Genomic DNA, 27,771 nt, shown 5'->3' with positions numbered 1-27,771 from the left:
GTACTAGCACTTTTCAATAAGTGCACACTTGATTAACAGTAATGTTTATGTCTCAACAAGCATTATTTGTCTGCATTTTCTACATGGTTTTTCTTTTTACATATTTGTTACAGGGAAGACCAACTGCATCTATTGAACAAAATAAGAAGATGTCTTGAATGACCACTCTGATTTGATTTTGTTAAGAATTATTTTTTTCTCACATGCCTTTATTAGAGCACATTTAATAGTGTAATTGCAGTAGCACCCAAGAGCTTGGCCCTGAAGAATGCCAGTGAACTTTCACAATATGGCAGAAACATGTTGGCCCTAATTTTCGATCTCTACCAAGCAAGCTAGACAGTGATTTTGTCACACTGTCACCTCACTATTTTTTAATCTGACGTTCAGGCAAACGCTATTAAAGTTCCTTGTTTGCTTGTTCAGCCATTTTATACACTTCACTTGATTTATCATTTTCTTGCACTGCACATATCAGTCTCACCACCCATATGAACAACTGCGGTGACCATACCATGGCCAAGTGATGCGATGCTAAAATACATCTGGGCGTTCGCACACAAACCAAGGTCTGGGTGTCCTACATGATGAGGCTCCGCCGTTTGGGTGGTCTGATAGGACTTAAACAGCATTTGTTGATAGCCAGTTTAATTTCTTTTTCTGTGCAACATATCCAGTGTTAGTTTAACCTTCTCAGAGTTACTCGACTTACAGGTTTCTTGTTGTTCATGCGGTTACATTGGGGGTATTTACCTGGTTTGTCGTTAAAATATTTCCCTCGGACCCTCCCCTACGAGTAGTTGTTATAACATATTTCTCATCCCATGGGAGGAGTTCACCTGTGGGTAACACCTTCACTTTCTGAGCCTCACTTTCGCCAGGGTTCATTGATTCATTTGCCAGTCAAACATTCAAAGCAGCAGGTGGCAGACTGCAGCGAGGTGAGTCAGGGGACACATTTGTTTACTAAGCATCTCTGTGTAATTTAGCACGTCTGCCTGCTAGGAAACTTTTAATTATCCAATAAACATGCAGGCTGCCTCCTGGTTCACAGTGATGTCACAAAACGTGCACATCGCCGTTAAATCCTTTTAGATGTATCCATCAGTATGTACTGAAATATATTAAAATAACATATCCCATGGTTCATGATGAATGATCGCCCTCACATTGAATGTCTGCGGAAGCCTGAAATTAAACTCGTAAATCTTTACCTCGCTTTCCCTGAAGACAAATGCAAACAGAAAGAACCAACTTCTTCGTGTTTACATTTCTGAACAGCATTTAAAATATGTGGAGAACAATATTTGTTACAAGATTAAAATACAATTTGTATCTTGCCTGTTTTTTCTATTTATACCCTGTTTAAGTCTTTTAAATTATGCAAACTGTTCGTTTGAGCATTGATGAATTGCAATATTGGTCTATTTGTATATAAAATATTATACATTGACAATTAAACAAAAGTACATTTCATTAAAGGGGAGGGGCAGGTCGGTCAGAATGCGTCATTCGAAGAAGACATGCAAACGAGAGTTTAAATGGGCAGGGGCTTGGGAAATAAATGCATAGACTGACATCAGTCTCGTGAAATATACTTCTTATTTTACACATTAAATTAAGTACATTAAATTAAGTCTAATTATGTTGTTTCTGTCATTTCTGTAGAAGTTCAGACAGTCTCTCCGGAATGTTTACTTTCCTCATCAGATATTTACGAATTTTCCCGCAGAACTGGAAGACTATGCTTGATGTTACTTGACAGCTATGGTGGTCTGTGTTTGTGCAACACAACAACAACCCAGAAACAAAGCAAAGCACGAGAGAAAGCACAGCGCCTCGAAGCGCTAAGCGTCCTTTTGATAGTGCGCCAAAGAGTGAAAGCGGGGTGGGTGCTCCTTGAGCAGAGACCATGGGCCAGGTACAGGTGAGGCGGAAGAGAGGCGGGCTCCTATTGGCTGAGAGCCCCTGCTCCTCCAGGTGGGAGGGGCGGGCACAGGTGAGACAGGAAGCTGGTGCTTACCTGGGCAGACATCGCCCCAGCGCCTTGGAGCCTCAGCCTGCAGGAGAAGGAGCTGAGAGCGGCCGGCAGCAGTGAGGAGGGACCCGGAGGCCATGGGGACCAGGAGGGGCATCACGGCCGCGGCGCTGCTGCTGCTGGCAGGTGGGTGCCCATGGGGTGACTCCGGGGGCGGGGGGGGGGGGGTGTCCTGGGCCAGCGGGGGCCGGGCTGCGCCCTTCTGCCGCCTCCCTGGCAGCTCGCAGCTTGTTTGATCAGTGCCAGCCATCCTGATAACCCTCCGGATAAATAACCTTTAATCTGCACCTCAAAGTCACAAGGCGGAAGCAGATCTGTGTTCAAAACTCGGGTCTGGCTGTTTATCGGCGGCCGTGTTTGTCCTCCTCAAACGAGCGATAGTGGAGTTTGAAACCGTTCAACTTGGTCGCTGTTTATAAAGTTATTTATGTAAAAGCAGCGTCTTGTGACACGGTCTTCTGTGTTACAAAAACGTTTACTCCGTGAATCCGGTGTCATAAGTGGACACACTGATCCGGGGTTCCGGAGCCGGCGTATTGATGCAATTAGAATACAATAGAGCCAAACTAAGTTGCAGGGCATTCAATAGCCTTATTTTTCTTTCTTTAATGCTTTGCAACCTTGTTAATTATTTAAATATTCATACTTTCACGTTTTTTTCCCGGCATGCACGTTTTCCCTCCTGTTTAAACATGTTTTGCAAAGGCAATTCCCTTCTTCTGTGTTTAGAATTACATTTGCACAATGTATACGCGCACTTACACCAGAAGTAGATGGTTTCGATTTTTTTTTGCCTGATTGCTCCCCTATACTCCTAAATTCGGGAGTGTGGAATCCCTACTTCTTTCCCAATTCAAATGAAACCTTGTATTTAATATTAATTTCTCCTTCTCAGCCCCTCGAATGCTCCCAGCAACCAGAAGCCCCCCAAAAGAGCAACATTTTAAATATTCGATGCACCCCCGCTTCCGTTCCCTTTCGTGTGGAATTTCTATATGCAAATTAGCCCGCCCTGGCAGGTTTTTGACATCGCCACTGGAATTCTATTTGTATTTTACAATGAGTGTGCTCCGCAGTTTTTCCTTTGTACAAGATCAAACACATCCCAAACCGCCCCTTGTCATGTTTGCTGCTTTCAGTCAAACCTGTTTCTTGGCCCAGCCCCTCTGCATGCCAAGGGGCGCACTTTGAAAGCGAAACCAAAAGTCCAAGGCACAGCTAGGGGGGCACCTGGCGGTTTCTACCGACACCACCGGTGTTTTATTGTCTCGGCCGGTACAAAAATAACCGAAATCACCAACAGCCGGTATTCTTAGCCCTTACAGTACATATTTCATGCAGTAGATATAAATAGAAACCCCCTTTACATCTGTTCCAGAGCTGCATTATTGCTCCATGACTAATAATTAAAGTAAACAAATACAGAAAAGTCATGTTGCAAATTAATACGTGCAATTGTGCCTACAGGTCTATTTAGTATCATGTCCCAGCCTTTTGCAGACTCTTAAAAAAACAAAGAATTGTCGCTATTTTTCTCCTGGAAAGGTGGCAGCACAGGTGTCAGGATGTTTAGTGCTGTTGGCCAAAAAGCCATTCATGGTTTCTTTCCACTGCTCTGTGCTGCTTCTGAATTATCATGTGCTAATTAACACTGTGCCATCTACTGTGTGGAGAAGAAGTGGCACAGTATTCGGGCATACTGTGCCACTGAATTCAAGCTAGCCTGGCTGATGAGGGGCGATACCCCAAAACCGGTTCCAGGATGCTTGTTTCTGGTCCAGGGAGGAAATGGCTTGGCAGTTCGGGCTGGACTGTTCCCATGAGGCACAGGATCAAGACTGATTTGTATATGGCCAGGTATAAACTGGGATGGCATGGGGAGCAAAAGAATGATGGATTTAACCCAGATCTCTTGACTGGGGGTAAATGTTTGATTTGTTCCGCATTCCGTCCATCATCTGTGTGTCTTTTGCTTTCTCGCCCTAAGTGCACAGGGTATGCCCAGACGTGGGTCCCTTGCTCCCTGTGCCACGGATTCAAGCTATCTGGTTGATGAGGGGTGATGCCCCGAAACCGGTCCTAGGATGCTTGTTTCCAGTCTAGGATGGACCTGGCTTGGCAGTCCGAGCTGGACTGTTGCCATGAGGAGCAGGGTCGAGACTCATTTGCATATGGCTGGGTCCAAACTGGGGTGGCGTGGTGAGCAAAATAATGATGGATTTAACCCAGATCTCTTGACTGGGGGTGAATGTTTTATTTGTTCCACATTCCATCCATCTTTTGTGTGTCTTTTGATTACTCGGACATATGACCAGTGTGTTCCTGTGAAGTGGGAAATACATGGCCATGAGGTCATTAATGTCTGGGCTGGTAAAAGTTAGACATTAAGCTTTTCATCCCTTCTAACAGCACTGTACTGACCAATTACCCTGAACGTAGCTGCTGCTATCGGCTGCTGAGGGTTGGGATGAGTGGAAACAATAGAAGTAAACAAGGCTCTTGGACCCCAGTGTACCTTCTGCACCTGCCACTACGACCCCTAGGATGAAGGGTAGCCTTGACCATAGGCATTGGAGGAAGCTGCTAGGTCCTGGCAACACTCGATTGCTGTCCCTACAGGAGCTGTACCCTCACAGGTGCCCACCACCCTGTAGAATAGGGTTTTTCAAACGAGGGGTGGGGGCGGTCAAGTGATCCCAGGGGGGGGGGCACGCTCTGACCAAAAGTAGCGAGTTGCTGATAAGAGACCTTTATTTTAAGCAGAAAAAAATGAGTGGCAATAAGACGCTCTGTAAAGGGCCATCACTAACATCGCTTGTCATGTATATCCTAGCTGAGAGTGTGTGTCCAAAGGTAGAGGGCTCCAAATATATAAAAAAAACTCCACCCATTTCTAACCATCACACTGTGGATATGCACGTTAGTAAGGCCTGCCTGACCAGAAGAGTATGTTTGGCAATCATGTATTTGATTGCATTTTTTAAAACGGTAACAGAACTTAACTGCAATGTTTAAATAAGACTAGACCTATTTAAACATTGCTAATTTAATATATAAAATTAGCAGTTTTTTAAAAATTTTCCCCTATTGAGGGGGGGGGGGGGCAGGAAAGGGGGTACGGCATTAAAACGTTTGAAGACCACTACTGTAAAAGTACTTCACCTCTCCCACCCGCATCCACATGGCATTAGCAAAAGTTTCTGTGACACGTTTAGCATCGAAGAGAAAACAGGGACCCATGCGGTATCAGCATCTTGTATATACTGGGCGTTGAAGGACGAGCTGTGTCCATGATTGATACAATAATAATTATTTTTATTTAAACAGTTGAACTCTAGTTATGTGCGGAAGCTTAAATCAGGAAGCACGTTTGTAAGGAAAGTGAAGGTGCAAATTTAAATCCATATACCAAATGGCGAAGATTAAGAGGGTCTTTTATGGATTGCCAGGTCTAGTTGATCTACCATAAATTGGTGGAACTTCCAATCTGCCAAACGGGCAGTTTTCCCCTTACCATTTAAGGCATCATTCGGAGTGCCCACTCCTCCTCCCAGAGTTACTGACACCAGCAGGTACCAGTATCTCAAGATGGTGGAGGTCATGAGTACTTCAAGTGGGAACTTTGTCCACCGGCAGACCATTGTCCCCGGTGGTCTATTCACCACCGAGCGCTTTCAGTCCGTAAATTGGGAGGTTCGCTCTTTGTAAGGTGGGTTACTTGATGCAGACAACTGTCATGAGTTACCATGCCAGATGGGGAAAATCAGCATTTGTCAACACTTGCGAAGAAACACCCTGCACGGGGAGGCTGATGCATTTTTTTTTTTGTTGCTTTCAGCAACAAATCCCTGGGGATTTGGTTCTGAAAAACAAGGAAGAATGCCAGGTAGGCTCTGACAACCAGGTGGCTCCTCAGCCATCAGTTTTGCCAAAAGGGCATCAGTCACACCAATATCACTTGCAAGCACTCAGCCCCTCTTTCCCACAAGTTGTGGGCTCAGCAAATCTCAGAGATATCGCCATTCTGTGCTGTGTGGGAAAGGGGTGTAGTGAGGAAGTCATTGTTTATGGCTGCTTTGGTGCCCAAGCGCCCCTTAATTGAATTGTGGGTTTCTAACGCTCTAGAATCGACTCCCGAAGGAGTATCTCTGCGCTATAGACCGCTGAAGAACCCGTCCTGGCTTTCCCTGTGAGATGGTTCCTACTGGGTATCTCCAAGGTGAAACCAGGCCGTTGTGAAGACGAGGCAAGCTAATGCCCAGAGTTGCCGAGTGTGATCCCTGGTTAGAGTAGGCACCGAGGCGAGAATTATCGAGTCCGCTGACCCTGGTCCACGACCCTGCCGCGTCGGGAATTGAACCCTGGTCCCGGGCCGTCCTCTGCTTCCAGGTCTGCCGCCTCTAACCAGTGAGCCACACCCCTCCTTCATTTGAGAGGCGGAATAAACTAGTCTGTGGTGTCTGTGATGCTGGGGGTGAGAATTACACCACATCGTTAAATCCGTTACATTTTTAAGTCGAGCCTAGACCGCACATAGGGCCATATGTATAATCACATTTTCCCATAGACACAGAATGGGTAAAACCCTTTTGATACATCTGGCCCTTAGTGACCTATTGTAATTGCTTTGTGGATTTCCAACTTCACCCAATTCTTGCCTTTGCTTTTCGTTTATCCACATATGTGGCATGGTGTGCAGTGGAAATAATTCCACTACACAAATCCACACACAATTCCAGAACTAACTATTCCAATACATCTCTCATAATTCCACTCCACTCCACACACATCCATGCCACTCCAAACAAAAACACATGAGTAAGGCGTGGCTTGCGCGCCGCTCGGACATGGCGGGTCGCGCTTGAGCTCTCAGGCGAGTGGGAGCCGGCGGCGATTCTTTACCGCTTCCTGACTGCCCCTCTGCGCTGCATAGACATTTCCTGGTGGCGGAATATGTCAGGAGCCGCCTGACGTCCATTTGAACGGCTTCTGGTGAAGGCTGCATCTTTTCCCGGTCAGCTGAGGCGACGCTCGGTCTCTTCACGAGCGGCCGCCATTTTACAGCTGGTGACGGTGACGGCGCTTTCCCTTCAAAGGTGCCGCTTTTGTTACACTATAGCCGGTGTTGGACAGCCTGGACCTTTTTTGCTCATGGCGCTGGATTGGTAACATCTTTTTTCTATTTTTCTATGCTCATTGGGCTGCGTGGCTAGATACTATGTTGCATGCTCTCTATTTTCCTCAGTGCTACTATCTCTGACTGGAACTGTTTTTGCCTCACGATGTTTTTGGTGTAACCTGTTGATGTCTCTGAGGCTCTACCATATATTCTGCTGCCTGCTCACCTTATAAGCCCGCCGTTATCACTGCTTTTTACGCTTCTCACGCTTGGTGTGCTGTATCTCTTGTTTTTGAGGCAACTGCGCAGTTTTTACTTTTTTCTCAAGAGGCTGTGTATATTCTTTGGGTTTGTCTCTTCATGGCTGCAAGTATGGGCCGTTCCACAACTACTAAAGACCCAAAAGACGCTGGCGCTTCACTCAAACGTCTTAAGTCTGTGTCTCCTACACCTGAGACTGTTCCGTCAGACACCACCTCTACTCTTGACGCAATTTTATCGCGCCTTAATGAGGTGCATGATATTGCGCAATCTACAAAGACTAATACGGATTTACTACAAGTGGAGGTGTCGGCGATTCGGAATGACTTCAAGGCCCTGTCTCTTCGAGTATCGGCCACGGAATCGCGTATCAGTTCTTCAGAGGATAATATCCACCAGCATTCCAGGTCTCTCAGCCACTTAGAGCGTTCAATGGCGGCGTTGCGTAAAGATCTCACTGAGCAGGAGGACCGTAATCGTAGATCTAACCTACGCATTTTTGGTCTGCCGAAAGATGCAGAGAAATCATCTTCCTCTATGATTGATTTTTTGTATCATTGGATCCCTGATACGCTACACATTTCATTTCACAGAGACTTTGAGATAGAAAGAGCACATCGTGTTCCAACTTTTCGCTCTAAGTCTGCCACCCAGCCAAGAGCAATAATTTTTAAGCCACTGCGTCAACATACTGAACAAATTCTTTCGCACATGCGCAAGACTAAAAATGTAGTTTGGGAAGGTCATCGAATTTCAATATCTCAAGACTTTGCCAGGGACACAGTCATAAGGAGGAAAGGCTTCCTTAATCTTCGGAAACGTCTTTCTGAGATGAACATTCCCTTTTCCTTTGCAGGTCCCTCCAAATTCCGCATTTCTTACAAGGGACGTTCCAGGATTTTTGATGATCCGGCGGAATTAGCTACCTTCCTGGACAATCAGATGGAGATTCAGATGGAGATTCAAAGGGCGACTTCCCAGGATCCTGGTGCTTCGGGCACGTGAATTGTCTCCTTTAGTCTCCTACATTGTGGCTTTCTGTTTTTTGCTGTTTCCGCTTCTCTTGCTTGCTGTTAGCATACTGCTGTGTTGACTTTTAACTCCGTTAATGGAGTTTTTTTTTTTTTCTTTTTCTCTGCTTCATATTTTCTTCCTAGCCATGTTATACACTGCTTTATTTCTCTCTCACTTATCTTCCTTGCATTCTTTGCTATTATGTATATACTGCTTACTTCTTAGACGATCTCTATTTTCCTCTCTTTATCTCGTACCCCCCTTTGGGGATATATACTCTGTTTCCTTTCTTTTCATGTTAGTCTCTTTAGTTGAGGCTCGTTTTTCCAATACAAGCTACCTTTCTCTAGTGTGTTTCGTCTTTTCAGTTTATTTCTTTGTTTTTATTCTCCTTTTCTCTTTGCGTTCTTCTCTTACAATTTTTTCTACTGTTTATGATTTTTTAATTGTTCTCACATTTCGTACGTTATAAAGTCATCAGGCCTGTTTATTGCGTTACTGTTTTTTAGATTACGCATTCCTGCTGAGCTTATGGGCCACCTCAACTTCCATAGATGTTAAGGATATTTTTCTGTTCTTCATGTGTTCACACTCATTTTTGCTCCATCCTTCTTTCTGGCATCCACACCTGTTCGTTCCGTTTATCGCTCTCTTTTTTATGGTTCCTCTTCGTATCTCTTTAATGTTTTCTTCTTCTCCTATTCTACTCCGCTTCCTCAGCTTTTCGATCTTTACTCTTCCTCATTTACTCATTTCTTCTATTCTGTTCTTTCACTTGTCTTCAACCATTCTTATCTCTCATCTCTGTCATCTTTTCTTTCGACTTACTTCTCCATTTTTTTTAATTTTTTTAATTGTTTTTTTTTTGCTGCTCATCTCTTAATAGTTCCCTTGCTTTTTCTGGTATGGTTCATTCTCTATCTTTCTTTTTTCTCTTTTCTCCTCCTATTCTGTTATTTTCCTACTTGTCTTCTCTCACATATATAATGTTATTATATACAGTTATGGTGTACTCATTGAATGTGTAGATATTTTTTTTAGGATATACATATTGTTTGTCATACATTACTCTACTGTTCTTGGTTGTCCTCATGCTTTTCTTTTTCTTATCAGGTTTTCTAATAATATTTAGTAAAATAGCTATGTTTCTCGCCATTGACTGCTTTATATGTACTTCTACAATATCTTAGTTCGAGTATGATTATTTACGTTATTAAGCTGTTTGGCGATACTGTTTTTGATTGTTACCAGTTTCTTTTTTCTTGCCATCCGGCTATTATAGTTTTTGGGGCTATTGTTATCACTTATTGTTTCGACTAGTACTGCCCCTTGTTTGCCTTTCCACGTTCTCCCTAGTATGCTGTCGAAGTCTTAGTGCTATTATATACAGTTATACATTGTTTATTACCTATACAGTTATCTTTTGTAGGAGTTACATTTTGGTTGCCATGCTGTAATCTAGTGTTCATGATTTACCTCTTGTTGATTGTCTCGGTAGAATTTGTTCTATTCTATTTGCTACTATAACTATGCTGTTCTTCCTTAGCCTATTAGCTAAATGTGTTTATGTATTTTCTTGGCTATAGTTTTACTTATTTACATTATTAAGCTGTTGTGCGCTGCTGCTTTTATTTCTTACCAGTTCCCCTATTCCTGCTATTTGGTCACCATATTTCTTTGGGGCTATTGCTATTACTTATTTATTCGCCTAGCACGGGTCCCTTACTCGCCTTTCCACGTTCTCCCAAGTATGATGTTGGTCTCTTTTAGGCCTTCCCTCCTACTTCTTCTCCTCCTTTCTTTTCTCTTTTCTTTTCTTCTCCCTTTCTCTTTTTCTTGGATTCCCCAAATGCACCCGCCTACAGTGCTTCTTTTGTTTGATGATTGGCTCCTTGTAGTTCTGTTGTTGGTCTTGTTTCTGTCACCCATGTTGTCGTTTTTCGAATTTTATGTCTTTCCATGCCGGGTTTGAATGTATTATCCCTTAATGTTAAGGGGTTAACTCACCCAGTGAAGAGGTCAAAAATTTTAGATTATTGTAAATCCCTGTTGTCTGATTTGGTTCTTTTTCAAGAGACCAAGGTCTCTAACAAAGAAGCGTTGTTTTTAAGGAAGGAATGGGTTTCGGATGTTTGCTGCTCTGATGCCCTGGGTAAACGAAATGGAGTTATTACTTTAGTCTCCAAGAATTCTGGTTTATCGCTACTTTCTTCTGAGCATGACTCTGAGGGTCGGTGGTTGTTATCTAAATTATCGGATGGCCAGCATGTCTTGTATGTGATGAATATTTATGCGCCTAATATTGATGATCCGTCCTTTTGGAAATCGGTTACCAAAAAACTAAATGACACCCGCACTCTGGCAATCTTATTGTTGGTGGTGATTTCAATTTACCAATGGACCCTCTTTTAGACAGGAATTCTGCATTCCAGTTTCGTCCTCCTAAATCCCACAAACAAATGCTTAACATGTGCTCCATTACTCATCTTCAAGACATTTGGCGTCTTCATAACCCCACTGGTAGTGATTTCTCTTTCTTCTCTTCGCCTCACTCTTCCTTCTCTCGTATTGATTATCTCTTAGTTCATTCTTCTCTTGTTTCATCTTCTTCTTCTCCGCTTATACATCCTATTTTGATCTCTGATCATGCTGCGGTCACTTTTACTTTATCATCGTTTGCCCCTAACTCACGAGCTCGCTCGTGGAGATTGAATACCGAAGTGTTACATGATTCTTCTCAGGTTGATGAATTCTCTAAAGATATTGATACCTTTTTTCGTGAGAACGAAGGCTCTGTTTCTTCCCCAATTGTTCTATGGGATTCCTTTAAATGTACTTTCCGTGGTCAGGTCATTAAATGTATGTCCAAACGTAATTCGGCTATTAAAAAAGAACTTACGGATTTGTCATCTGAAATAAAGACTTTGGAAGCTTCCTTCAGACATTCTAAGGATCCAACTTGTTTACAGCAAATCAAGTTACTTAAATACAAATATAATACCATTGTTACTAAAAGAGCCTATATTGGGGTACAAGCTCAGAAATTAAAGAGGTTGCTGTTAAAAAATCGAGCTGGGAAAATCTTGGCTGCTACACTAAAATTTCAGGACTCTTCTTTTAAATCCTCGCAGATCTCTTCTATTACTGACCACGCCGGTTCTAAAAAATTCCAACCACAAGAAATACTTGAAGTTTTTCGGGACTTTTATACTAAGTTGTATACTCCTTCTAGTCAGTCCTCTTTTGACCAGTGTCAAGCTTTTTTAAAATCGGTTCCGATTCAGTCGGTTTCTGATGCTGATCGCTCTTTTTTAAATAAACCTATTTCTCCCGACGAAATTGAATCTGCGATTAAAGCTACTCGGTCTGGTAAAGCTCCAGGTCCTGATGGGTATCCAATCTTATTTTATAAAACTTTTCTCCCTACACTTGTCCCCAAATTAAAATCTGTCTTTGATTCTTTTATCCAAGATGGGTCTGTATCTGGCACGGCCGCTGAAGCTACAATTGTAGTGATCCCGAAAGAGGGGAAAGATCATTCGAATCCTAAAAACTTCCGACCTATCTCTCTCCTTAACATGGAAGCAAAGATCTTTGCTAAAATCCTGGCCAAAAGACTGGAATCCTTTGTCCCTCTTCTTGTCCATCCTTCCCAAACTGGGTTTGTGAAAGGCCGTCTTGCGCGAGACAATATCCGCACTTTCTGTCATGTTCTCGGTGTTGCCAAGCGATCTCTACTTCCTGCCGCGGCCTTGGCCCTTGATGCGGAAACTACACACTTGAAATACTTAGGAATTTATTTTTGTTCTACTTTACCTTCCACTGTTGCCTATAATGAATCTCAGACTATACTTAAAGTGCGTCGTCTTTTGGATACATGGTCTCCGAAACATATTTCTTGGTGGGGTCGCCTCCAAACTCTCAAGATGATGATCACGCCGATTATTAACTTTGTTTCATCCATGCTGCCGATTAAACTGTCGGATTCCTTTTTTCGCGAAATCGATATTCTGACTTCTAAATTTTTGTGGAATGACAAACGTGCTCGAATTGCATACAAATTTTTGCGTCGTCCTTGTGATATGGGAGGTTGTAATTTTCCTGACTGGGAGAAATATCAGACTGCTTTTTTGGCGTCTCAAGGTGCTTTATGGTTTTCTCCGCCATCTCTGCATGTTCCTTCTTGGCTACTTATAGAACAGCATTTAGCATCTCCTTTGCCTGCTGCCTCTTTTTGCACTGCATCCACTTTGCATATCCTATTTTCCCGGTCTATCATTCTTGATACAATTGCGGCGGTCAGGAAAATAGACAAGAAGGTGGCAATTCCGTTGCATAAAACCAGGTGGACATCTATCTGGCGGAATTCCAAATTTAAGATTATCATTTCTCCTACCCTCATCTCCTATTGGGCAGATAAAGGAATCTCTCTTGTTAAGCATCTATATGGTGCTTCTGACGAACCATTACCCTTCTCTACCTTGGCTCAGAAGCATTCCTTAACAAATCTTGATTTTTATACTTTTCTCAAGATTAAGGTGGCCATTGCTAAAGTTCGTCTTCATCCTACTTCTTCTACCATCTCCCTTTTTAATATTTGGATCAAATCTGGTCACGTTGCCTCCAAAATTTATAAATTTTTGTCCTCTGCTGCACTCCCCGAACAGACGGTTGCTCATCAAAAATGGTTGCATCATTTTGATCATGCCATTATAGAGCATATTTCCTCTGATACTTGGCAATCAATTGGTAAATTCTCTCTTCGTAATAAAATCGCACCTTCTTTAATGCAGTCTAAGTTTTTTTCTATTAATCTCCTCCATTGGACGCCTGTGCGTCTTCACTCGCTTAACCTTAAAGAGGACAACTTATGCTGGAGCTGTGGCCTGATGGCAGGCGACTTTCCTCATATGTTTTTTCATTGTTCCTTACTTCAACCTTTTTGGAACCTCATTCAGAAACATCTCTCTCTTATCTTTGGTATTGAGCTCCAACTTTCCTTCCCCGTAATTTTATTAGGTCCACTGGCTGCCCCTACTCCTCTCCCTTTAGATCCATTGGAGTTACAGTTGTTGGATCTTCTCCTGACTGTAGCGGTGAAGGTTATTCTTATGGAGTGGAAATCCTTTTCATCGGTTTCCTATCATACGTGGTGGGCTTGGGTCTCCTTTTTACGTAGTGCACACACTTCGGTTGATCAAGCTCACCTCTCTCCATCTATCTCTAGTGGGGTTTGGAAAGCTTTGGATGATTATATGGAATTGTCTTCCAAAGGGTTGGTTCCTCAGTTTCCTTTTGATGTGTCTGTCTAATTGTTGTCTGCTGTTTGGTCTCTAGGCTGGGTTAGTCCTGTGGGAATCCTTCTTTCTGCTCTTTTTTCTCTTCTCTCCTCGCTGTCTTCCTTTCCTACTCATTCTCTCTTTACTCGTTCTCTTTTCCCCTCTCTTCTTCTTTCTGTTTCCTCCCCTATCCCCTTCTCCGCATTTGATAGTGATACATATGTTGTATTGCCTTGGTAGAGATTTTTTATTTGCATGAAATCTATAGCTATCACAGGCTATTGTTCATTATGTATATATATTATCTTGATTTACCTATCAATTTTAGCCCTTTTTGCATATCTCTATTGCATCGATTGTATCACTTGTATTGCATTTTATATTTATTATTCTTACCATTATTCTCATCAATAAAATTTTCTTGAAATCAAAAAAAAAAAAAAAAACACATGAGTAAAAGACATTGTCATTTACAGCACCAATAACTTAAACTCGCAAAAATGCGAGACCTGTTGCATATGCTTGTTTTTCTGCTTTCACATAGCTATTTGTTGTGTGTTTTTTAAATCGAACAATCTTGATCAGATTAAATACCAACACGTGCACCCCTGCCATCCCAGCTACCTACAATATGAATATCTAAATAGACTCTGGTAAAGTATGCCTTTGAGATGCCATTGTGAGGTTTGTGGTGGAGTGACAACCTCACGTGTGTATTTAGTAGTAATGTATTTTAATATTAACAATCTCCAACATGGTGACCTTAATGGGCATTTATCCTGTCCATTATCAAATTCAACCCCATAGAGTCTAAGGTTCTAGATTATGCATTGTCAGATGAGACACCTTCAGTGTTACTCTCTGATCATGCATGGTTTAAGAGTCTAGCATTCCGAGCTGTCTCTGGTCCTGGGGCGGTGACAGAGAAAGCGTTAGCCAGTCTTGTGACCACATTCTAAAAGTTTTCAAAGTAAGAATGTGAAGCGTACAAAGTCCATAGATGGGTGATGAGACCGAGTATCTTAATTTTGAGGAATATATGCTATTTTTTAATATTGTTTTTGTTACCCTAGGTCCCTTTGCTGGTAAGTGGCTGAATTATTTTGAGACACCCACCCTCCCAGCTCCCCTTCCCACTCTGTAGCCCTGGGGTCTCATGCCTTTAAACCAGGTTAGTCTTAGTAGTAACTTGAGGTATCTCAGATACTGAAAGCTGCAGTTAGAGAGCAAGGCTACCTGTGTGTCCAAGACCCTTTTACTCTGGAGTTGGCCACACACACAGACCTTGTTTACTCTCCAGGTTGAGCTTGTGTTAGTGAATACAGGCCAGGCCATTCATTTGTATACCTTTGCATCCTGTGGTCCATGCTAATCCCACAAGCTTCTAATGTATCTTGCCCGAATCACAAATTCTGCAGATGTGGCCTGCTGGGATTAGGACTTTGTCTCTTGTAGAAATGGGTTGTTGTGTGCTTACTGTGTGGTTGGGGTGGTTTTTGTAGTCTCCTTAGGCCCTACCCCTCAGTCTCCTCTAGCTAGTTTACATGCTGTAATGCAGCAGCAGCAATGGAATGATGCTAGTCGTGGCTAGCTATATGTTCCCCGGTTGGGTTACATATGCATTAGTGCAAGTGAATGATTGTGTTTACCTCAAAATACCTACTTTTTTACTGAAGGACTAGTGGATGGTCAACCTCTTCTCATCAACCGCTGAGATAAGACATCGTTCTTCAAGTTCTAACATATTCTACAGGCAGTGGAATATCTCCGAAGAGAGAGCGAGTATTGTGAATTGTACTAGTAAATATTGCCTAAAATTCCAAGTGCATTTGATTTTGACATTGGGCCCTCTGTTGTTCATCTTCACACCTCACCACCACCACCACCTATCTTGCCGTGTGAATGTTCTCGTCCTCCTTTTGATGGACAGGCTTGTTGGTGTTCTTTGCAGATACCGGATCATAGCGGTTGTCACCATGTTGGCCAAGACCATGTTTGAATCCTTGGTGAGCAAGGGTGTTAAGCTATTCACCTGCTAGGCATTTGTAGCTATCAGTGATACTTGACAGCAGCATAGTGCATTATTCCTTCGCACAATTCAACAATGATTACACGCCAATGAGGGCATTCAGATGTGAAGCCTCTGGGGCAGATTACTGACAATCGTACTATCGGCAGGCCCTGTAAGTTATTTCTGGTCAGGATGAATGATGCTTGGTTAAGACTTAACCAGATACCGGCCACCCTTTCGAAGCATTCCCCTCCATCTGGTTAGATATTGCTTCATTAGAAATTACCCCATCCTGGGGCCTTCCTTTTGGAAAGCCTACGTCTTCTGAGCCAGGGCAACTGTACGAATGGTGGCACGCTTTTCTGGAAGCATGAAGCGGAGTAATCCACATTTACCCCTGAGCGTGGGTAAAACCACTGCTGTCCCCAAATCTAGCATCAGATTATTTTAATGACACCTAAAATGGCAGATGCAATCCAGCAACATGGTCTCTGATGCTGGGACCAGACTTCCACAGCACCTTCATCTGCTTTCAAACACACTTCCTGTGCAGGACCAGCAGAGCCTCTACTTCCCATATGATTCTGCAAACACTTTTACTCTAAAGGTGAATTCTGATGGCCTGTGTGATCCTTGACTTTGCAGCTACTTTCCTCGTGCTAATTTCATGCTTTGAAATCCTGCTGCATGTTTGCAATGGATGGGGCTGGACCGAAGAGCAAAAATAAGGTCCTCGCCTGCAGCATCCCGCGTCTCCTGAACCTCTGTCGCTGTGGTCATTGGATATCCTGGAACGGAATGGAAGGCGTGGGGGACAGACGCAGAGATTATGCCTAGGGTGTGCAGTACTCTACTGCACACCCTAGCCATAATCTCTGCGTAGATCTGTTTTTGGGCTCACGATAATTCATGTTTATCACCGCTTTGTGTACCTCCCATTATGCGGGCTTAGTACTTGGAGTACAGCGCTTATTTCACCACATGAAAAATGCATCCCATTTAAGCCCTTCTGTCTTGAGAATGTGTCTGCGGTGACTGTCAGAATCTGCAACTTGTCTACGTGACTCACTGCAGGTGAAGGTAAAGTTTCAAGCTTGTGTGAAGAGCCTCAGATCTGATTTATTCCTTGAATATCTCAGACCTTCTGTCCGCATCTTGAGAGTCCACTGGGCAAGACACTGAATAACTTGATTTTGTAGTGTTTGGAATCTTGAAGGTTAGGACGAGGAAAGAGCTGCACAGCCCTAGCTTTACACAATCTTCTACTAATTAAAACAATGACTTTTTCTTGATTACCTGTTCAAAATTGATGCTCGACTGGCTTAAAAAGTGTCCTTATGCAATTGCCGAAGGTGCTTGGGACTGAAATGCAGCTGCCACATAGAATGTAGGGAGCCATTTAGTGCCAACAACCACTGAAACGAACTCGTAGGAGAGGCAGAAGTAGCCATGCTTGGCCACTAATCGGCATCCTGCGATGACTTTGCCAGGTCTCCTCTTCTCTAGGTAGGATTACTGTGAACTTCTTTAGGGAGTCACAGTTGTTCTCCACTGGTGTCCTAATGTCTTGTTTACTATTGCCCTGCTCACAGTGGCCCGGCTCCTTCTCGCGTCTTGTGTTAACTCCCATGGGCTAGTGAGGTTGAACAGTCCAGGCGTACGCTAGGAGGTTTCTATGTTGTAGTAGCTCAGAGAGCATGCAATAACTTTCAGACAGAGCCATGATCTGGAAAAAGTACCTGTCTCAATGAACATTGAAAAAGAGTAGAACAGTGAGGCCCGTTCTACACGTATCCGAACTCACGATCTGCTAGTAATGGGGGCCACTGGATGGATGTATTTCTTGCTTAGAATCACAGAAACCCATTTTATTGGCCCCTGGTTCCTTTATTATATACTATAGTGTGTGCCAATTCTTCTTGGAACTTAAAGTGCCAGAGCTATACTATTGACAACATAAATTGATCATCTATACGAATCTAAAAGTAGTGTGAGGTTTAGGAAAACTTGGATATAATCAGTTTGATTTTGTTAGTCAGAAGTTCAGAGGGGTGAATTTCAAAGATAAAAGAGAATTTCATCATGAGAATTACCCTGGACAGTTGGAATCTTAAAAGTTAAGATTTTAAGATTTTCCTCAAGTGCAGAAGTTTGGATTCAGCACAGAGTTGAGTGGGCAGACAATTCCCCATATCTGTGGCGGCGACAGAGCATGCCCTGTCCTCGTAGTTAACCATCCCGGCCCTGGGAACCGCTGAAACAAAATGGCTATTGATGGGGTAAAGAGTGACACTCCAGATACCAGGAGAACCTTTTACAAGAATCTTGTAGTATTTCTGATCCAACTCAATTGTGTGTTAATTCCAAAGCCGTGAAGCAATCCTGTGCTTTCTTTGGCAATGCTCGTGAGATGTGTGCTTTCCTTGGCATCTTTGTCACAAGGAGAGCTGCCAAACTTTGTACTAATCTTGGTTGATTGAGGTTTTCAGACGAGGTGCACTAAATCGCATTCCCTTAAAGCAATATGAGTTCAGGAAACTGATTAAAACTTTGCTTTTCTCCTCCATCTAGCCTCATTTCTTCTGGTCACTTGTCTGCTAGCACTGGGACACCCTGTTGCTGGGGCAGCCATGCGCTCTATAAATGAACATAACATAAGGACACTCTCCACCGGTATGTGAAGAGTATCTTCGATGAACCAAAGTGCTGATCCCAGAATTTTTTTAATAACACATTTTTTTTTATTTTCCGCGAAACCAGCTGGGGAGACGTCCTACATACATAAATTGACACCAAGATAATCCGGATATACACAGTTGGTATACATTATTAACGGCAATAAACATAAAACAACGCAAACTTTGCGCAGACAGTTCCCAAACCCATGCATTGAAGAAGGTGTAGATGTGTACTCAAACAAGCAGTAAAGGTATGTTGTGTGCAGCCTGGATGATCATAGGGGTGTTGGTAACTATGCCCATCAGGGGTCTTGGGAAGAAGGTCGATACCCCGATACGTTGCCCATAGGGACCATGGGGCAGATTTATGATAACTGGCGCATCCCCAGGGATGCGCCAGTTATTTTGCGCCGCTGCTCCGCCACCCATGGTGCGCCGCATTTACAATGCGGCGCACCATGGGGCAAAAACAGCACAGATGCGTGACGCATCTGTGCCGTAAAGGTGGCGCATTGCTGGAGTTGCGTCGCAAGCGCGACGCAGCTCCAGCAAGGCTCGGGGGTGCCCCATCTTTACAATGCTGCGTCAAGACCTACGCCTGCTTCAAGCAGGCGCAGGGTTTTGACGCAGCATTGGCCTGAAAGTGACTGAGTGAAATCTTATAGATTTCACTCAGCCACTTTTGTGAGGCGCAACTGCCCCGGAACGCCCACCCTGCGCTGGAACGCCCACAAGTGGCGCAGGGCTTTACAACGTGGCGCATCTGCCTAGATGCGACACGTTGTAAATGGGTCGTAGGGATGCGCCACGTTTACGCCGCAGTTGCGTGACGCAAACGTGGCGCATTCCCAACATAAATCTGCCCCCATATTTTCCTGTGTTTTCGGGGGCAGCCTCGCGCCTGGAAAACTACCAGCTCAGCGCCCATACATCTGTCTAGTTCTTTTCTCCATTTCCCCACCGTCGGAGGGAGGGTGGGAAAAGACCCCTTTCCATAACTGAGCAATCTCTCGTTTAGGTTCTTAGAAATTTTAAGTGCCAAAAACAAGTTTCAGCAAACTACACCCCTTGTGCCGTGAGTGAGAGACCGTTAATCTTAAAACCTACATTTCATACAAATTTAGCTGGTAACGGCATGGGCCCATTTTTCCGTTCCCGGTCTAGTCTTTTCGCTGCATGTGAGAAGTCGTAAATAGGAGCTCAGTTTGTGATGGCTTAAGTTGTTTTGACATCCACCACCTAGAATAACTGAAGTAATCTTTCGAACATCGATCTGGTGATGGCATGGGTCTTGCCTTTTCCGCCTAAGCATGAACTGGGTGTCATCGGCCTAAATATAAAAGGCCAAAAAACAAAAAGGTTTCCCGGTGTTCCACAGGAGCCAAGTTATCCCATAAGTATCGTGAAAATGGGTTCCCTTGGAGGCATTTACTTATTACTTTGTAGGAGTGGGGCTAATGTTGCTAGCCCGCAGTCTGAAATATTTATAAATGCATCAATTTGAAATTCATACCCAGTAATGCCAATAAATTATTACATAATCACAGTCCATAAACTGATAATGGTAGTAAGTGTAATGGATGGCTGAAGCAACGAGCCTCTCATATGCTTTAAATTCACATTCCTCGGTAAAACAAAGTGGTGCTTCAAGTAACATGTTTCATTGCAAGGGATATGACATCTTTCATTGCAAGGGATGTGACCTATTTCATTGCAAGGGATGTGACATGTTTCATTGCAAGGGATGTGATGTTTCATTGCAAGGGATTTGACACATGTTTCATTGCAAGGGATTTGACACATGTTTCATTGCAAGGGATGTGACTGTTTCATTGCAAGGGATGTGACCGTTTCATTGCAAGGGATGGGACGCATGTTGCAGTGCCAAGGGATGGGGCGCAGTGCCAGGGCAATGTGACGCAGTGCCAGGGCGATGTGACGCATGGCGCATCGCCAGGGCGATGTGACATACAATGTGAAAATTTAACAGCAATCTTGAAAGGTCGATGTTTTGGTTGAACAGGGCAGTATCTTCTATCAGTGTACAATGTCCACCCCATATATTTGATCCATTATTGCCAGTATTGAGAGACAGTCCAAAACATGAAAAACGTAACAACATAGCAAAAGAACTTGCAAATATCTTGCAATCTGTTGTAAACCTGGCTGAAATGCCAGCTACAAGCTGCACAGGCAAGTTCGCAATATCCCCACAGAGAAGCTGTGTGCTTTTTCAATGGTAACTTGCTTCACCCCAATCCAGCTAGCCTCTGAACACATCTGGAGCACTGACACACACCCAAAAACTTAGTAAAACTCATTTTTGGCACATACATTTTTCTTCTTCACTTAAATAAATGGTTCCGGATATTTTTTAATCCTCTCAGTCAACCTATTTGTAAGCCTGGGCGGTGAACTTGGCTCCGTTCTCGGAGTTTGCTGAATTTTTCGTGCTCCGCAGAGCTCGTAGAGTTCTGAAAAACTAAACTCCATGTAGCAGAGTATTTTTTCCCCCCTGCTTGCCAATGGTAAGTTGGCAAGTACATGTGAGAAAATTGCAACGCAAGACTGTTTCCCAGTGAGATTTCTCAACGCTGGTGGTCGCTACTGTTAGACGGGGACCTGGAGGGTCGGCCGAGCACAAGGGAGAGGCCTCCGGTGAGGACCGTCTCTAGCGATCGCACAGACAGGTAACTTCCCCCCCACAGATGGACACCACACAAAGATCAGGGTAACACCTTTTATAGGTAATTCTTGTAGTAGAGTGGTACGATACAAGGCGATCAGGACACGATGATCCTCTCAATTCTAGTCTCTAGGAAGGGAAGGGGGTAGCGGGACAGTCTTGGTACCCACGGGTACGGAGGTGTAACTGTGATAGCTCACAATCCTCGAGCTCGGTGTTCGGACGGGTCAGACCGCGGCAGCGCCGGCAGGTCCCGAAGAGGTCGTAGGTGGCAACGGGCCGCGGCAGCAGGTCCCAGCGAGGATGAAGGTTACAACGGGCCGCGGCAGCGCCAGCAGGTCCCACGAGAATGCAGGTTGCAACGGTCCGCGGCAGCAGGTCCCACGAAGATGAAGGTTGCAGAGGGCCGCGGCAGCGCCAGCAGGTCCCACGAGGATGAAGGTTGCAGAGGGCCGCGGCAGCGCCAGCTGGTCCCACGAGGATGAAGGTTGCAGAGGGCCGCGGCAGCGCCAGCAGGCAGGACAATAGTTCACAAGGCAGGGCTGTGGCAGCGCCAGCAGTCCGTCAAGGATGAGTTCGTCGCGGTGTCTCTCGACTCCAGGATACAACTCCTTCCTGTCCTGGGGCGGCCTCAGTTATAGGTCTGGCGCCCTTTGATGTCCGGACCCTCGCTCTTGGAGGTCGGGAGGTCTGGGATGAGGGAGTCCAGACACCCAGCAGGGGGGTGGAGCCAGCGCCCGAGGAGGCTGGGGGTGCTCGGCACCTGGCGGGGGAGAGCCATCGACACTTCTTACTCCCATTGACCTGCCAAGTGGTCCGTTCACCTCCTGGGTGGATGGTGGTGCCGGGATGTCGGGGCCTGGCCAGGCCCAGGGTTGGGGTAGGGCTGAGGCCGCGCGGCCGCGTGGTGCCGTGTCCAAGATGGCGGCTGGGCCGGGCAATGGTGCTGACGGTGGCCCGGGCCCTGTCCTGCGGGGAGGGAGCGAGCCCTTCATGTGGCCTGTCCAACATGCGTCCCCCCCAGCTGAAGGCGGGGAGAGTCACCCATCTTCTTGGGGACTTTCCTCTTCGAGGCGGAAAAAGCGGGACAGGCCATCCGCGTTGGCGTGGTCTTGGCCAGGGCGATGCTCCACAGTGAAGTCCATCCCCTGCAGGGAGATGGACCATCGCAATAGTTTGGGGTTCTCCCCCCGCATCTGCATGAGCCATTGCAGGGGCCGATGATCTGTCTGTACCCGGAAATGGGTTCCGAAGAGGTACGGCCGGAGCTTCTTGAGGGCCCATACCACTGCGAAGGCCTCTCGCTCAATGGTGCTCCAGCGCTGTTCTCGGGGCAGTAGGCGTCTGCTGATGAAGGCCACTGGTTGGTCCACTCCTTCGGGGTTCAGTTGGGAGAGGACGGCCCCAATACCCTGGTCGGAGGCATCGGTCTGCACGATAAACTCGCGGCTGTAGTCGGGGGCCTGGAGCACCGGAGCGGTGCACATGGCGGCCTTCAGCGTCTCGAAGGCTGCGTAACAGTCGGGAGTCCAGTTGACTCTTTTTGGGTGGTTCTTAGACGTGAGTTCCGTGAGGGGCCCCACAATGCTGCCATAGTCCCTCACAAACCGCCGGTAGTATCCGGTGAGCCCCAGGAAGGCTCGGACCTCTGTTTGTGTTTCGGGGGGTTGCCAGGACTGGATGGCAGCTACCTTGAGTTGGAGGGGGGCCACCAGACCGCTCCCCACTTGGTGTCCGAGGTAGGTCACGGACCCCTGGCCGATCTGGCACTTGCTGTCCTTTATGGTGAGGCCGGCCTGTTGGAGGGCCTGCAGGACCGCTCTGAGGTGGTGGAGGTGGTCTGCCCAGTGGCGGCTGTATACCGCGATGTCGTCCAGGTAGGCGGCGCTGAATTCTTCGAGGCCCGCCAATACCTGGTTCACCAGTCTTTGAAAAGTGGCTGGAGCGTTCTTCATGCCGAAGGGCATCACTCTGAAATGGTAGTGCCCGTCCGGGGTGGAGAAAGCGGAACGTTCTTGGGCCCTGGGGGTGAGGCCGATCTGCCAGTAGCCCGCTGTCAGGTCAAAGATGCTTAGGTAGCGGGCTGCCCCCATGCGGTCGACTAGTTCATCTGCTCGGGGGATAGGGTGAGCGTCGGTTCGGGTGACCGCGTTCAGCCCCCGATAGTCGATGCAGAATCGAGCTCCGGCGTAGTGCCTGGTGCCGCGGCCTTGGGGACCAGGACGACCGGGCTGGCCCAGGGACTGTCCGAAGGCTCGATGACCCCGAGGGCGAGCATCTTGGAGACTTCTTCTTGGATGCATGTACGTACCCGATCCGGTACTCGGTACGCCCGGTGTCGGACAGGAGGACTGTCCCCCGTGTCCACGTCGTGCAGGCACCAGGAGGTGACTCCGGGTGCGAGGGAGAACAGGTTTGCGAACGGCAGCAGGAGGGCCCGGCAATCTTGACGCTGCTCTGGGGTCAGGGCCTCGGAGAGTCGGACCCCGTCCACCGAACCATCTCTTTCCTGAGTCCTCAGTAGGTCAGGGAGGGGCTCGGAGTCTCCTTCTGTGCCACTGTCGGTAGCCATCAGCAGGCTGAGCTCTGAGCGCATGAAGTGGGGTTTGAGTCTGTTGGCGTGGAGGACCCGGAGGGGGTTCCGGGGGGACTCCAGGTCGATGAGATAGGTGACGGGACTCCTGCGCTCGATCACCTTGAAGGGCCCCGTCCATTTGTCCTGCAAGGCACACGGTTCGATGGGGGACATCACCCATACCTGCTGACCCGGTTCAAACTCGATGGAGGAGGCATGTTGGTCGTACCACTTCTTCATGTCCTCTTGACTGGCTTCCAGATTGGCTTTAGCGATCTCCCTGAATTTCCGGGTCTGATTGCGGAGGGTCAGGAGGTATTTGTAGACGTCCGGAGGGGTCTTTAGGGGGGCCATTTCCCATTCCTCCTTCACTAGGCTGAGAGGCCCGCGAACGGGGTGTCCGTACAGGAGTTCGAAGGGGCTGAAGCCGAGGGACTTCTGGGGGACTTCTCGGTAGGCGAAGAGGAGGCATGGTAGTAGCACGTCCCACTGGCGGCGTAGGGGTTCTTCCAGCCCCATGATCATCCCCTTGAGGGTGCGGTTGAACCGCTCGACCAGTCCGTTCCCCTGGGGGTGATAGGGGGTTGTGAATCGGTAAGTGACTCCGCACTGCTGCCAGAGGGATTTCATATACTTTGAAATAAAGTTCGTACCCCTGTCGCTGACGACTTCCCGGGGGAAGCCCACTCGAGAGAAGATCCCCATCAAGGCTCGACCCACTACTGGGGCTGTTATAGTACGAAGGGGGACCGCCTCAGGATAGCGGGTAGCGTGGTCCACCAGGACCAGGATGAAGCGATGCCCCTGTGCTGTTCGGGGGTCCAGGGGCCCCACAATGTCTATTCCCACCCTTTCGAACGGGGTGGTCACCACGGGGAATGGTTGTAGGGGTGCCTTGAGTTTGCGGCCGCTCTTCCCGCTGGCCTGGCAGGTCGGGCAGGACCGGCAATGGTTGGAGACGTCATTTCTCATTTTGGGCCAAAAAAAGTGAGTCACCAGGCGGTGGTAGGTCTTGTCTTGGCCCAGGTGCCCGGCCAGGGGGACATCATGGGCCAGGTTCAACAGGAAGTCTCTGAAGTGGAGGGGCACCACCAGCACTCGCCCGGCCCCCAGTTCTGCGATTTTCTGCTCGCTGTACAAGAGATCATTGTCCCAATAAACCCAGTGGGCCCCGGTGGTGTCTCCTTGGCTCTGGGCGAGCGCTTGCTGTCGCAATCCCTCGAGGGAGGGGCAGGTCTTTTGCTCCTGCCGGAATTGTTCCTGGGTGGGCCCCCCTTCTTGACGCCACTGAGCCAGGTCGGGAAGCTCGGGGGGCTGTGTGGACCCCTCTGTGGTGGGGTCCGGGTGGTCGGTCTGGAGGAAGTCTTCTTCTGGAGCGATCGAGGGCGGAGGTGCTGCCCATTCTGGTTCTTCTGGTCTAGGGATGGTGCGGGTGGCCATGGACCGGGTGGTCACGCACGCCCAGTCCGGGAGACCCAACATCCCCAGATGCTCTCTTCTTTCCACAGCGGCCCACGGGGAGCTCTCGATCGTTCCCCAGGAGGCAGTCCACGGGGGCATCGTCGCGGACAGTTACTTTCAGCATGCCGGACACTCCTCCCCATTCGAAGGGGACGCAGGCCATCCGACACAGGCTCTCCGAGTTATCTGCCGATCGGACGGGGCAAAGTACGTTTGGTAGGATTTGTTCTGGGGTCACCAGGTGACAACGGACGGCCGTCACACTGGCCCCGGTGTCACGCAGGGCCTCGGCCTTGCGCCCATTGATGCTCACCCATTGGCTGTACTTCCGAGTGTTGGCGGGCAGGGGAGTCCGCGGGACCATGTCTCTTCCTCCCAGGCATGCCAGGGTCATGGCGGCGGGTTCCCACTCGAACTGCTCCGACTCATAGGTCTCAGTGTCTTCGGAGACTTGTTCTTCTCCCAGGGCGGCGGCCGCCACCTGGCGGGGCCCGGGGACCTGGTTCTTCGGGCAGGTCGGGTCACTGGCATAGTGGCCGACTCGCTGGCATCGATGACACGTCACGTTGGCTCGGAACCCCGGGCGCATCGGGGGGTTTCCCCGGCCTGCTGGAGCCGGGGTGGCGTTAGCGGGCGCGGCCGGGACGGCGTCTCTGCCCCGGCCCGGGCCTCCTCCTCCTCCTCGGGGACGATGATGACCTTGGTTGGTTCTGTTCTGCTCATTCGGCCCACTCCGGGCCACTCGGGTGCTCTCCCACCGGTCAGCCTCGGTGGCGAGCTGCCAGGGTTCAGTCAATTTACTGTCGAGGAGGTGCTGCCTGAGCTCGACGAAGCAGTTGTTGGAGAGGTGCTCCCACACAATGAGATTGAAGAGTTGTTCGTAAGTGGTTACGTTGTTACCCTTGATCCACCCCTCGAAGGCTCGGCTGAAATAGTTCACGTATTCCAACCACGTTGTACCTGGGATCCGGGTGCAGTTGCGGAACCTCTGGCGGTACATTTCGGGCGTAAGCCCATATCGACTGAGGAGGGCGGCCTTCATATGGTCATAGGACGTCATTTGATGGTCCGGAAGCTGCAGCTGACGAATCTCCCCCATAGACCGGCTCCCCAGTCACTTCGAGCGACCCGGTGGGCGGTCATGGCAATCTCATAGGCCTTGAACCACTGCTGTATGTCGTCGTTCCGGTGATATTCTCGGACCACATCCTTGGGGATGTGGACCTTCTGCTCGGTAGGACCCGGGGAGTGCGGTTGCTCGGGCACCCCTAGGTTTTTGTTCAGTTTGCGTATTTCTATCTCCGCTAGTTTGCACTCGTGCTCGTATGCCAGTCTTTTTTCTTCGAGATCCCTCTGTCTCTGTTTTTCCTCTCGCTCTTCTCTGAGCCGTAAGTGTTCTAAGTTTATTTTTTGTTCCGCCAGCTTCAATTCTCCGTCTAATCTGAGTCGTGCCAAGTCTAACTCGTGTAATCTATTTTTTTCCCGCTCTTGGATCTCTTCACGGGAAGGGCCTGTTCTCCGTTCTTCCGTCAGGGTGGTGTTGACTTCCGGGGCTGCGGGGTCCCGGGGGGTTGCGGTATTTCTCTGTCCAGGCCTCTAGAGCGTTTTTGAAGTCTTCTTTTGTGCTTAGCCCGGTGGTAGCAATGCCTAAGTCCATGCAAAATTGTTTGAGCTCTCGGTGGTTGTATTCTTCCAGCCTTTCCATCTGGAACTTCTCCGCCGATCCGCTCTCTTTGGTCGTCATTGTGGTTTTAGTCGTAGGGTGAGTTACTGTCTGTACGGTACGCGTTGGTTCGGATCGCGCCGCTAGCCACCAATGTTAGACGGGGACCTGGAGGGTCGGCCGAGCACAAGGGAGAGGCCTCCGGTGAGGACCGTCTCTAGCGATCGCACAGACAGGTAACTTCCCCCCCACAGATGGACAGCACACAAAGATCAGGGTAACACCTTTTATAGGTAATTCTTGTAGTAGAGTGGTACGATACAAGGCGATCAGGACACGATGATCCTCTCAATTCTAGTCTCTAGGAAGGGAAGGGGGTAGCGGGACAGTCTTGGTACCCACGGGTACGGAGGTGTAACTGTGATAGCTCACAATCCTCGAGCTCGGTGTTCGGACGGGTCAGACCGCGGCAGCGCCGGCAGGTCCCGAAGAGGTCGTAGGTGGCAACGGGCCGCTGCAGCGCCAGCAGGTCCCAGCGAGGATGAAGGTTACAACGGGCCGCGGCAGCGCCAGCAGGTCCCACGAGAATGCAGGTTGCAACGGGCCGCGGCAGCGCCAGCAGGTCCCACGAAGATGAAGGTTGCAGAGGGCCGCGGCAGCGGCAGCGCCAGCAGGTCCCACGAGGATGAAGGTTGCAGAGGGCCGCGGCAGCGCCAGCTGGTCCCACGAGGATGAAGGTTGCAGAGGGCCGCGGCAGCGCCAGCAGGCAGGACAATAGTTCACAAGGCAGGGCTGTGGCAGCGCCAGCAGTCCGTCAAGGATGAGTTCGTCGCGGTGTCTCTCGACTCCAGGATACAACTCCTTCCTGTCCTGGGGCGGCCTCAGTTATAGGTCTGGCGCCCTTTGATGTCCGGACCCTCGCTCTTGGAGGTCGGGAGGTCTGGGATGAGGGAGTCCAGACACCCAGCAGGGGGGTGGAGCCAGCG

General features: G+C 47.8%; 1 protein-coding gene across 1 annotated transcript in view; it reads left to right on the top strand.

Moving 5' to 3' along the window:
• The first annotated feature begins 1,982 nt into the window (after positions 1 to 1,982).
• GPA33 (glycoprotein A33) overlaps positions 1,983 to 27,771 on the top strand; it is a 154,726-nt gene continuing 128,937 nt past the window's right edge. The window contains exon 1 of the mRNA XM_078656688.1: positions 1,983 to 2,164. Coding sequence (XP_078512814.1) covers positions 2,116 to 2,164 — 49 coding nt within the window. The 5' untranslated portion in view covers positions 1,983 to 2,115. The remainder of the gene's footprint in view (positions 2,165 to 27,771) is intronic.

Source organism: Lissotriton helveticus, chromosome 8 (assembly GCF_964261635.1).
Source record: "Lissotriton helveticus chromosome 8, aLisHel1.1, whole genome shotgun sequence".
NCBI lineage: Eukaryota > Metazoa > Chordata > Amphibia > Caudata > Salamandridae > Lissotriton > Lissotriton helveticus.
The sequence above is the reverse complement of the archived record's forward strand: the minus strand, read 5'-3'. Positions and strand labels throughout refer to the sequence as shown.